Source organism: Nothoprocta perdicaria, unplaced genomic scaffold (assembly GCF_003342845.1).
Source record: "Nothoprocta perdicaria isolate Ctin4 unplaced genomic scaffold, notPer1 scaffold_35, whole genome shotgun sequence".
Lineage (NCBI taxonomy): Eukaryota > Metazoa > Chordata > Aves > Tinamiformes > Tinamidae > Nothoprocta > Nothoprocta perdicaria.
This window is the reverse complement of record NW_020455588.1, coordinates 1,229,033-1,242,514: the sequence shown is the minus strand read 5'-3', so window position 1 is coordinate 1,242,514 and position 13,482 is coordinate 1,229,033. Positions and strand designations below refer to the sequence as shown.

The following is a 13,482-nucleotide window of genomic DNA, read 5'->3' as shown; positions in this document are numbered from 1 at the left end:
CAAATTCAATTTTGTTGTTCTCCAGTTATTGGTAATGGTTTTCATATTGTCTCATGGTGAATATCAGACCAAAGATCAGAATAAACGCTTGTTAAAGGATACCATGGAAGCTGAAATATTTTTGATAGCAGTGCACTAAAGGAATTAGATGATAATGGTGGAGTTGAACATTAATCATGAACTTGCTGTGAGTCTACTAAGGCTAGTTCTATAGCGTATATTTATGAAATTAAGGTTTTCAAAATCATTTCATTATTTTTGTATGAGGTACAGATTTAGTTTACAAACATGGTAAGTTGTTAATAGCAGGATGAGTAGTTAAAAGGAGCTACTTGAGAAATAGGAAAAGGGAAGTACTTCAAGCAAATGCTGGCAGTTTGAAGAGAATGAACTCACAAAATTAACATTATAAAATTAAAGTTAACCAGGATAAAACATAACAAGTGCTTAAGAAGTCTATCTTTCAGGTTCAGGAGTAAAAAAGATCCAAACTTTAAGTGACAAATTTTGGACATACCTCTCACCTTTTTCATCTAAAGTGCATAAGCACCTGGGGAAAATAAACTTTTATTAAAAAAAAAAAAAAAGAAAGAAAAAAAAGAAATAATGAGATCTCTGTAACTCAAACTGGAAGTCTAGATAACCTAGGTGTTTTGAGTTACATTTAGCTATACAGTAATAAATGCTTGGAGTTGTTTTTTAAATATCCAGGATTTAATAATTTTCTTCTGAGGTGTATTTCTGAATAAGCGAAAGATCTGCAGACCTGTGTTTTCCCTGCTCTGGGAAGAAATAATGAAGATAGCAAATATTTAGTTAACTTTCTGACAAAACAAACAGTATTGCAGTTTTCTTGGGGAACATTTTTATCAGAATTACTTTATCATTCATGAATATGAAACAGAAATGGATTATTCTGACAAGCAACAAATAATGGAAGAATAAAGAAAAGGGTTCTTGCATAATACAAGTTATTGAATCCAGGAGATGCTGATATAGAAAAAGAAAGGGTGAAACAGGATTTCTGCCAGACTTACTCTAAATGAGAGTACAAAGAACAATCTATGACTTCTCATTTGAAAGTCTTTTTTTTCAGGAACTTTCACAGTCTTCACATAATAAAGCAAATAGTAGCTGTACTGAACTACACTAGCGCAGCACAAGAGCAATACAAATGAGGACCAACATATTCACTCAGCTCACCATTTACCAGTTATAGATAAGGAGATCATGGAGGAATCATCAGCAAGGCACATCCAAGGCCTTCATTCAGTCTTAAGTCCTCAGTCTACTTTTGTAGACTCTGGGTAATAGAAAGTGAAATTAAATCCCTTTAAAGAATTCTTATTTATTACAATGAATACACAAGAAATTTAATTTTATATATTCATCTTTAAAGTGAATACTGTCACATGGAAGTAGACTGCAAGAGAATTGTTTTCAGGGCAGGACAGGGCCTTTGGTAGCTTAACCAAGTATTTTTGGCTTGTACAATGTGCATTTGAGAGAGTAATAGAAAAGGCTATCATATAGCATGTATAGTTGCACCTAGATGATATCCTAGCCCTTGCTAAAACTTGGAAACAAGAGCTGGTAGTGACATTTTCAAGTGTTCTGTGATAAGTATGGAACTGAAATATGAAACTGAACCCAGAGAAATGTAAGTTGTTTCAAAAAGTACATGCATAATCAGTTGGGGGAGGGAATTTCCATTAAGGAAGAAAAAATGCAGTGCAGTACCACCTCACTCCCTAGACACTAATAGATATGAAGAGTTTTCTAAGTCTGCATTTCTATAAATGAATTTCTGCCAAGAGAAACAACTTGATATTGAGTGGAAAGGATTTTTTTTTTTTAATATACCTCAGCTCTGTTCCTCTTGTGAGGAGATCTTTACCTGCCATAGCATCTTAAGCTAAATGGCACTGATTTTCTGTAACTCACCTAATGTCAGAGTGCAGTGTCGCCTTTACCAGCTGACCTTGCTTGCGACTCAGGCCAACTTTGTAGTGAGTTATTGCAGAAGTGTTTGCTCTCTAGATAAATTGTCTGCATAAAGAATTTCTGTCATTGGTGAAATGTGTAAAACAGGCTTAAGAATTTTTATTAGGGTGCTTGAAGCTAGTAACCTTTATGCTTTTCTGAAATAACTCACTGGATTTGGGAATCCTGAAGCACAACCTCCTAGGCTGGAAAAAAAAAATGTTAGTCTCATAGTTCAGAAAGAGAGTTTTAGGGAAATACACATAGGGGCATATATTTGGGTATAAATAGGGACATGATGGACATGCAGGATTGTATTTTTTTCTGTTTTGAGACAACTTGGGCTTTTCATCTGCAACTCTAGCCACATTTGAAGAACAAGAAATAGTCTCTTGAAGGAATTTGGGTGCTTGTGAAGAGATGATTTTGTCCCCAGATGTTTCTGGATCGTGCATTGAGGCAAAATGTAGGCTCGTGTGAGACTCTAGAGCAATAGAGAAGTTTCACCAGCTTTTTCATGAAATCAAAATGTTTAATTCTGGTTGAACATCATAGGATTAAGAAATACTTTTGAAGGTGGTTTCACCTTGAAACACCATTCTGACCAAAACTGTTATCAATACCATACTGGTATATCCAAAGTGGTAAAAGGGTAGAAGGGTAGGCTTACTGATTATTATTGTTACAGTTCTTGTCAGAAGAACCATAGCAAATGGACCTCAATCAGATGTCCTGTTCCATTTGATCACTTCCCAACAATGAGCTAAAAAAAAGAGAAAACGGGTTTAAAGGAACTTGTTCAGTTTGTTCCCAATAGCAGTAATGCAAAGAATGTAGTGTAGCCATAAGCCTAAATTCAATATTGTCCCATCAACTTTTGGCTATCAGCATGCCAGGATTCCAGCATATTATATTACCCATTAAAAGCAAAGCTGGAGGGATTATGATAGTGATGAATTTTCTATTTGACCCAGGTAGACAGATTTCACAGAAGCAATTAACCCAGGGAGTCATTAATGGAAGCTTCTTCCCAGATGTTCAGAAAGAAATTGTTCAGGGAGAAAAAGATTCTGAATAAGGTTGAATGAGAGTAAAATAGTTTAGGATTAATGATATATACACAGACTACTAGTTTGCTGATATATTAATAACTAAGGTTAAATGATCTAAAGTTTGTTACATATTTTCTTCAGTCTTTTTTTGTCACAAGTATAGGATGCAATGGATTCATAGGTGGCAGCTAATATGGAGAATATATTATTATTATATTATCATATTGTTTTATACTTTGTTTTATGTTTGGATTTGACAAAACTGAAATGGCTGGGATAAAACCCTGCATTTCATTCAAGAAAAAGGTGATCTTCAATTTTAGTTTGGAATAAATAAAAAAAAAAAAATGTTCTGCCAGTATGAAGACACTTTTAAAGTTATAATAGATTCTAGCTATCAAGCCAGACTGGATAATTGTGCTGGAGAGGTTTGTCTGTATGGGAGACAAGTACAATAGAGCTACCAGAACAGTAACAGAAAAGGAATAAAAGTAAATGATAGAAGAAACTCTGAGCAGGTAGCTCAAAGAAGCAAGCAGTATAGAGTTCTACTGAAAGAGGTTTAATCCTATAAACACTACAGATACATCCTTTTTGCATTCTTGATGTGAGGAAAAGAGAAATTCTGTGTTATTTGCAAATAGAAGAACTGTATGAGGGAGAGAAAAAACAAAGTTGCATCATCATTTTCTTTATTAAAGTAGCCTGAAGAAATTAAAATTGTTACTAACTATATTGGTAAAAAATACAGTATAGCTGTTTATAATTTACCTGCGTGTTACGGGTTCGTTAGGGAGGAGGAATTCTAGAGTCAATAAAAGAAGATTCTCTGAATTTGTTAAGATACATTTTATGGCTAATCTGGTAGCTGATAAGAGCTATATCAGTGTGATAATGTCGGCAAGTTACTGGCAGATATTTCAGTGAATAGAAAAGAAATACAGATAAATTATACGTGTAATCCTGTCTCTTTGAAAATCTATTTTTAATGTATAGCACCATCCAAAGAGATTATGTTCATTATTTTGACAAAGGAAGATTGTTGCATCATGACTGATTTAAACCATAACTATTAATGGCAAAATTTTCAAAACATCTGCTTTTCTCATAAAGATATTTGTATTAATAATAATAATAATGTGTATCTATTTTGGGATCATCTCTGCATGTGGAACTTGAGGGAGCATATAAGAATAACAAACAGCTAATTTTTTAAGCAGATAACTAACTAAAGTTACTTATATCCATATTTATAGAAGTAATACTAGCAAAAATGCTAACTAATACTAACAAAAAAAGCATATTCTTTGAGCTGCCTGTGGAAGCTTTAGATTCACAGATTAGCTTTTGATATACAGATGTAGTGAGTGGAGGGGGAGAGAGGGACAAATATGTAGTGGGAAGCATCAGTGGGCAACAAGTTTCATGCCTGTCATAAATACTGTTCTTATCGTCAACAATTCTGTATTGGCAATTCAAGCTAAGATGAATATTTAATGTATATAATGTACAAGTAAGCTAATAAATGTTAAAGAAAAAAAAATAACAGAAATCTACCTATCTTTCTGTAGATTCCCAATTCAAAATATTTAACTGGCTATACTGATCAGCTAGTTAAACTTTTAAATTATCCAACATTATCCTGCCGGTTTCATCAGTCAGAATGTTAACACTACTTGAACTTTGAGGGGTCCTTATTCTTACCAATCTACTTTGGGATGAAATAGGAGAAAGCTGATTAAAGCTTGTTGTTGTATAATTTGTTGTTGTGTTTAGCCTCAGAATGAGTTTTAGTTGTATGTTTCTTGATTTTTGAAGATCTTTGCTTAGAAGCGAAATATTTGTGCAGTTCACACTGTAGCTGTAAGAAGGTATGCATAATCCTCTCCAGATTTCTCTTATACTTCTTTCCATTTTTCTAATTTTTTTTTGTAGTGGGAAACTTATTGGTAAAGCTAATAATAAAGACTGACAATCACATACTCTACAATACTTTGATAAAGGAAAATTAGGCTTAACTTCAGGTCACAGATACCATTGAACAATGATGAATCAACTAGAAACAAGCAGTCTAGAAATTGTTCTCTCCCTCTTTCTCCTACACAAATTGCTAAAGTAACAGGCAGCCAAAGTGGCAGAAAATGAAAATTTCAAGTAGAATTGTATCTAATTTAGTTTTCTAAATTTTTTCTTAAAAAAAAAAAAAGAAAAAGTGTTATAAGTTGTTCTGTGTCTAGTTATTTGTTATGGTCATTAACATGACAAGTGTATTCTAGAAACATATATTAGCAAAACTCCAAGCCATTGAATTACTTTGGTTCAGACAGCTTTAAACACATTATTATTCTTCAACTGAGAGAATATTTTGTAATGATTATGAAAAAAATAGAATTACATGTTATGTGGGTAAATATCAATCATATTTATCAAAATATTCACTTACCTTTAAAAGTATAAGTTGCTGTAACTTACTAGGGATCACATTTTGTTTTGGGCAACTGTTTTTTAAATTTCTTCTTATGCTGAAAAAGGATCAGATCCAATGTATTCTGAGGAGCTGCTACTCTATTTGATTTTATACATCAAAATTTATTTCTGTTATTTCATATTAATTTATTGATAATAGGATTTAAGCATATGGAAACTTTTTGTTGTGATTCTACAAAAACAGTATAGTTTCCTTTGACTAATATTTAATAAATAATCAACTTCATTTTCTATAGTGAATGGGTTTTTTTTTTTTTGAATCAAGAGGCATATTTCACAGTTTACAAGCATACTTTGAAGAGGTTTTGAATGACTATATGTAATTCAGGAAGATGGTCAAATGTCATTTTGCAGAGCAATATCAGATTTGAACATCTGCAAGTATTGTTCTTTGAAGTATTATTCAGATGCAATTTTCAGTTTGATTAACACTGTCCATTATTATGACTTATTATTATGATATTCTTTGGAAATTATGATAATCATGTTTTTTTACTTATTTTCAAGGAAATGAAGTGCTGAATTCTGATGAACAAAGTTCTTTCTTAGAACAGAAACCAAGTACCAAAGAGCCTACCCTGATTGAAGCAATCTTCACCGTGTTGTCTTCCTGTGTTTTGTCACCTAAATCACTTGGTATTGCTTTTGAGACCTACATGGAAAAGGAGCATCTGTGGGATTCCTTGTGTAATATGACAGGTATTTTATCTATTAATACTTATTTTAATCTCATGTTAAGCTTCATTACTTATCAGACAGATATTGCATATAAGTTTTACTTAAGTTAGATGAAATGATGGATGCTTTAAAATAATAACTGAAGTGCTATCAGAATGCTATAGGCATGGTGTAAGTTTTGCAGAATATAGGTTATAAAGCAGTGTGGTAGACCAGGAGTCTGATTTGCCAGAGTTTTACCAGCAAGTTTGCAGCAGACAACTTCTGTAGTTCATCCATGCATACAGGTTCTTTGTTTCTGGGCAGTTAAGAGCTCCAGACTTTTGCCAGTATTTCAAAGTGGGAAATGATTAGAGTGGAAGAAAAAGGAAGGACTCCTTTTGAGGCAGAAATATTCTGATGGGCTCTGTTGCCAACAGGCAGGCAGATCCTAGTTTTCCATGGAGATGGAGAGCTGTGCTCCTGATTACAGGGAATAATGCTGCTCTCCAAGGTAAAAAGCTGGATTCAACCTGAAAAGGAATATGGCTAAACTCAGACTAGTACAGATAAGCAAAAGTTAGGGCAAGGGACCTTAGTGAAAAACCTGCTGAAATAAATCTGTGTCTTGCCTGACGGCTGCTACTCTAGTGTTTTTCTTTTGAGTTTCACTGAAAATGTCCTGATAGTTCTGAGAGACAATTCTTTTCAAATATGTGCTGTGCTCTACAGCTGCCTTTCCCTTAAACTATTAAGGCCTCCCCCCTAATGCTCCCTTGTTTGGCTTTCTTTTCCCTCCCCCCATTTATTTTAAAGATCTTTCAAAAGTCTTGATGGTTTACTGAAGTTTAAGATTCAGCTGAGCAATTGTGATTTCTAGGAATAAAAGATCGAAAGGGAAAAGTTCTAAAAGTAGAAGCTGCTGCTTAGCTCTCGTGATGGAAGATGGCTTCACACTGTTAATCGCTTGATACGCTCTAGCTTAACTTCTAGTGGAATTCTGCAGAGGAGCTACCTTCTGTATGTCACCTGGGCTTCAGCACAGCCCTTCTTCTTCTTGTGTTTTTTAAGAAGGTGGAGAAGATAAATACTCATGCTAATGTCACTAACTGCATTTAAAATGTTCCTTTTTCAACGTGCAGTCTCTTATAACAAGCTGTGTTGCTGGTGATGCATTTTTATTGACAAAATATCCTTTTTCCTTTGTTGTTCTCTAATAAACTGGATTAGTTAGCTGACAAACATATGTTTATTAGTACTATCGAAGACAAGGAGATAGAGATAAATAAGTATTTCTACTTGTGTTATTAAACTCTAACAAATAATAAATATACTACACATAAAAAGGAAGACATCTGTCTAAGTTACACTTTGAGAAATATATTGTGTGGGGAAATAAGGAAGAAGTAAATAAAGGAATTTATCGCCTTTGCCAGTACTGTATTAAGCGGTACATGCTACAAGGTTTTGCTTAGTACTATTTCTTTGATTTGTAACAGACCAGCAGTTGTGAGTAAGTTGCTATGAATCATTACTTTCTTACTTTTGTTTCCGTAAGGTTTCCAAAACTCCGCTTTCTGAAACCAATGTGCATGAATGTTTATACACTTCCTGAATAATTGATCCTTTTTTTCTTCTGAAGTTTCCAGTTGTGGCAACTCAGAGCCAGAGATTATCAAACACTTGAAGACGACTTTGATTAATTCAGTTAAGGGAGTAGTGAGGCAGATAATTTCTCTGATGCATTCATGGGAGGCAACAGAAAACTATGGAACATATCAGCACAAGCAAATAGTTCCTGAAAGTTTACTGAAAACTGTTCCAAAGGAATGGAATTATACACCTCGAGAAATGAAGAGAAAAGAATCTGGAAAATGTAGGTGAAAATTATAATATTATACAAGTTCTTCATAAGAGTTTGTTAAACATTTACTGAGTTTGTCAAAAATGAATGGTTAGGATTCATGAGGGTTAGAATTTGACAATAAGAAAAAATACTTTCAAACATACTTTAAAAAAATGGAATTCCCACATTACAATTTAATAGCTCTTTCTTGAGGTTTACACCCTTGCATGCATAAAGAAGTTTTTCTAAAGAAAATTGGTAGCGCTTATGTTTTTACCATATGACATTAGTATTGTGGGATTCAAGACAAAGCAAATAATCTCTATACTCTTATGTTCGTGGTTGTAACTAATTCTTCTTATGGTTATCATATTTTTAATTGAAACTGCCTAAATGTAGACCTGTTGTGTTGACTGCAATGATACAAACTTGTTCATCCTAACTTCACAATGAAACAAGTTCTATTTGCATAACACTAACCCTGGTAATGAATTTAATGCTTGATTGTTGAAGCAGTCACTAAAGAAATATAGATAATATTTATGATACGATATATTTTGAAGGAGATTGAATGTAAAGATGGTTCCTGGTATTTCCTTTCGTAGCCTGCTTTGCCTAAGGCCCCTTCATCATTTTAAAATGCCAAGCTTTGCAAAAATTTCACCACAAACTTATTGCCATCAAAATATTGCCTGAATTATTTTCAGTAGAGCATTCCATAGAGTACACTAATGTATTCTGTCATGAAGTTTTGAATTTGGTAGATTTTGGTCAAGCCTGCTTTACCATGTGCAGTCTTCAATCCATTCTTCTCTTCTATATACCCTCTTTTTCAGCATCATGATGCATGTTTATGAGGCTGCCTGTATGTTCATTCCACTCATACTCCAATCTAAGCAGGTCAAGTTTAGTCTAAACTTGTGTGATAATTTTAGGTTATTGCTAAACTGATAAAACCAGCTAGGAGGCTAAGTATGTTGGCTGACTTGCTTAGTTTTAAAGACAAATTGGTTATGTGACACCTAGAACCCTACTAACGTTTTTTGCCATATTTTTGTTTTAGTTTTAGATGAGTCTCCTTTTTTCGACAGCATATTTTCCATAGCTACTTTTATAGTTACTCCTAAAATCTGTAGGAATTAAAAAGGAATGCTATAGAGTGCACAGCCTTCTTATATGGAAGTCTATAAGATGAAGTTTTGTAGGTTTGAAAATAGGATAAAAAGTATATTCGTAATCTTTGTTTCTGTCACTCTTTCTAAGAGATTTACTTCAATGCTCTATGTTAAAAGTTAAAAGTTAAAAGTTAAAAAAAAAAATGCAATTTTGAAGGCCTTAATGGTTTATTACAAGCTACTCAGAATACCAGGCTGTTATCTTTTTCATTTATTCTGTAATAACTGTGCACCGAGGGACTAATTGTTAATAGAATCACGATCTGAATTCTAAATTTTCTAGGTTCTCTGTTTTCAATTCATGTTATTGTTGAGATTTGGGGGGATTCATATGGATGAAGCAAATAAAAGTGTAGCTACAATGTTGAGTACTTAAGCTTTTTACCCGTTTTTGGTACAAAAGAAAGTTAGAAATTATCATACAACATTCAGAATGATGCTGTGATAGAACTGGAATGCTAATGTTAATCATATCTTCTTTTCTTTCTTTTTTTAAGGCTTCACAAGGCTTGCAGCTCAGGCAGTATCTATTGTAATCAGCAAGTTACCTACAGTGATTGCATGTTTGCCTCCCCCAATTAAGTACTTCTTTTTTCTGGCTGAGAGAAAAATGTCAAGAAACTTTGTTGAATTGAAGAAAGCTGGTCTGCTTGTCTGGAACTTGATTGTAATTATATGTCGGATATTTGAGGATGGAAATACTGCAGAACTTTTAACAGGTGCAACACTTGACAGATGGAGCAAAGAAAAACTCGGTTTAGTTCGTGTGTGCTTAGAAAGTATTATGGGAAAACAGAAAAGTGGTCCTAGACAAGTGACCCAGAAGGTTATACAGAGCATTGAAAAACAAAGACCAAACTGGATTGAAAGCCAGTTGCTGAAAGCTAAAAAATTGATCACAGACTGGTAAGAATTTGCTGTATTTTAACTGCTGTTGTTTGCTTTTTATTTTACTGGATTAATGATGTGCTTATGGATATTATTTTTTGTTTTAATTTTTTACATGAATAGTCATGTTAAGTGAAATGGATTAGTTCTTAATATGGACGCTTTTATAATATTCTTTTGCAAGTTAATTGTGTGGTTAAAAAGTAAACGACAGTTGTTTCATGGGAACAATCTAGACTGTTCATAAACTTAAGAGATTTCACATTTTCACGATCATCTGTAAATGCAGACAATTCATTTGTTATGTCTGTCAGTGTGTGAACAGGTGTACTTACTAGGAGGCACTAACATATTTCCCAGTGATTATTTGTTATGGAGATTAAATTGAGGGGAAATATAAAAGGCTTTCCATGTTCATTTGTGATTTAAAAAGTAAGCATACTTCATTTTGAAACATAACATACTTGCCCTCAGGGTAGGACATATCAAAACAGGACAAGGAAAGCACCCTGCTGTGCCTTTGTGAGGAAATATCAACCTGCTTGCATATTTGACATCCAGCTATAATGTTTTTTCAAGAGTTGCACACATGTCAGTGTGTACATGGTCCTATTTTTTTTACTGTGAATTTGTATACCATACATTTATTTCTACGAAAATACTGTTTCTTCCTTATATTAAATTTATTGAAGTTACATGACTTAGAGAATTAAATTGTTAAATTATTGACTTAAAGAAAGAAAAAAAGTAACATTCCTGAATATTCTTGAAAGTCACAGTCATTAATATCCTGACTATCCTGACAGTAATTGCCTGTATAAATAAACAATAGAGTGATTCTAGATATGAATCACTGATATCAACAAATAGACTTTCATGCAGTGCTCTGAGGTGTACGGTATCCTGTTTCATGAGCAGCAGTAAGTGGTAATAGTGTCACACAAATGCTCATTGACATTGACCTTTGTAATCTTTACATTTCAATTTAATACTAATTTACAAGCTCTAATCCAGTGATTAAAAGATTGAAGCCAGATGCCAGGCACTGAAACTTCAATAGAATAAAAAGCTACCATAATAATGTGTAGATTGATTCTTAACAGAATGCTGCCATCATACTATTTGTAATGTTACTGAGAAGATAATAGGTATTTTTAAATAAACTGGGATAAACTCTTACAAAATGAAATCTCTAGTATTTGTACCTCTACTGAAGTGGAGATTTGAAATTTAATATACTATCCTGGTTTATTTAACATTTTAAAAAAATGCTTAATACATTTTCCATGTCAGGTATCAAACTGCAGGAAATTACTGTCTTTCATTTATAACTGCAATATAATGTGTGTGCAGTGCCAACCCAAGTGAGAATTTTTTCTTTGACTGAGTCTCCTAATTTTATGTCTAAGGAACTTAAGAATACATTACTTATTCCCCAACTTACTATTTATGATGTGGTTATGAAACCAAATTCCCCTGACTTGAGTGGGATTCCTGCAATAGGAATCTAGCATAAATGTTACTTTTTCCTTTTTATATCCAAATATCATTAGTCAATTTCAGGGGAGGGAAAAAGAAAAAAAGTTGAATTAATAGCTAAGATATACAATGTAGAGATAAAATTATATAAAGGGAATTATAAAGCTAATATAGTAAAGCTGTGAAATGTAGATACCAATTAAACTAGGGAAGGGCTTACATAAACACTGAAATAAAAACAGATCTTTCAAAAAAGAGATCTGTGGTGTTTACCTAGTTTTTTTGGAATAGCTATAGTTATGTTTGAAAGTCATCACTCAATCCATGTGAAATTGCTTGCTATGTAGTCCTTCCAAAATAGAAGTCTTTTACAGATAAATATACGCACATTCATATAAGTATGTATGTAAGAAAATGAAACCCATAAAATGCAGTGTGACATACGTATACACACACACACATATATATATAAATAGCGAGAGAGAGCAATGTACACTTGTAATTGTGAAAACATCTTTCAAGTGTACCAGACTTTTGAAAGTGGTTTTTGAGTTAGATTATTGTAATCAAGGTGGTTAGTTACATAGAAGGTCTGGCTAACATGTAGGTACCACTTACGACATATAAATTCTGCTTTGTCTTCGTCTTTCAGGAAATTGTTATTCCCTCCCTGCCTCCCCCCAAAATCTGTAGCTGGAGGTTTAGGTTTCATGGCAGACTGTGTACAGTTTGTCTTGTGTACTGCCTGACAGAATTACCATTCCTTAAAATAACCTTCATTTTCTAGTGACACCAGAGCGGCAAACAGTCAAGTTAGATGCTGAAGAACACACAGCCCCAAAATGTCTGTCTTTGCAAAGTAATTTGTCGAGTTGAAGATTATTGTTTTTCATCGTGGTGACCCTGACTTGGCTGGCTGGGTGCATATCCAGATTAAGATGAATGCAGTTATTCCTTGGCTGAGGTCTGCCTCTTTCAGGGCACATTCTTCCTAATGACATGATTGATAAGCAGTCCCAAATCCAGAGAGGAACTCATTAATCACAGCAGTGACTGAATCCAATCATCTGCTTCACCTGCACAATGACGGACAGGGAAGGATACAATTTGGGTGCTGACACTGATACACCGCTTTGTCTCAGGGCCTCAACTCTTTCAATGTCAGCCTCTAAGAACTTGGAGAAATTCAGCTCGTACCTTTATGTGGTATTGAAAGATCAACGTCAAACGTGCTTTAATTCTAAAGATCAATTTCTTTGGAAGCTTTTGGTAAAATATCCCATAATAACATAGTATCATTTACTTTCATTCAGCAAAGAACAAAATTATAGTTTATGTTTTGAAACTATTTGCTCTGTAGGAAGTTCTGAAGCTGCATGTGGAAGCAATATCAGCTGTAATGTCCAGCAGCTGTGTGGCATTTAAGTGAGCCTTCAGGTCAACAGCAACTTTCAGAAGAACTAATTTGGTAATCACGGCATGTTTTCAACAGTAAACTGCAACTTTCAGCTGACGGCACCAAAATACTTCCTTTTAGACCTCCAAACAATGAAAATCTTGTTTTTCATTAGGAATGTTTATTTTGTAGATTTTAAATTAATCTAATAATGACTGTAGAAGACCTAGTGTAATTTGTTGATCTTTCATGTGCTTATGTGGCTGTGTCCATATGCCAACCTGTATCTATGATGCAGCTGCAAGAAGAATTAGTTTCAATACTTTTTTTTTCTTAATACTTTATCAATTTACAATACTAGTACAGAGTTTGTGACAAATTTTATGCAGAAAAAGTACTATAAGAGTAGTCAGAGTTGTGAGTGCACATTTTTCGAGGCATTTGCATCTTTTGTCGCCTTTTTTCTTTTGGTAGCAATTAGACATACTTTTGGGGAATAAAACAGGGAAAAATACAGAG

At 33.7% G+C, this 13,482-nt stretch overlaps 1 protein-coding gene across 1 annotated transcript in view; it reads left to right on the top strand.

Moving 5' to 3' along the window:
* The window catches only part of KIAA0825 (KIAA0825 ortholog), a 210,384-nt gene that overhangs the window by 82,018 nt on the left and 114,884 nt on the right, over positions 1–13,482 (top strand). Inside the window, exons 15-17 of the mRNA XM_026044103.1 lie at positions 6,030–6,221; positions 7,822–8,055; positions 9,698–10,106. Coding sequence (XP_025899888.1) covers positions 6,030–6,221; positions 7,822–8,055; positions 9,698–10,106 — 835 coding nt within the window. The remainder of the gene's footprint in view (positions 1–6,029; positions 6,222–7,821; positions 8,056–9,697; positions 10,107–13,482) is intronic.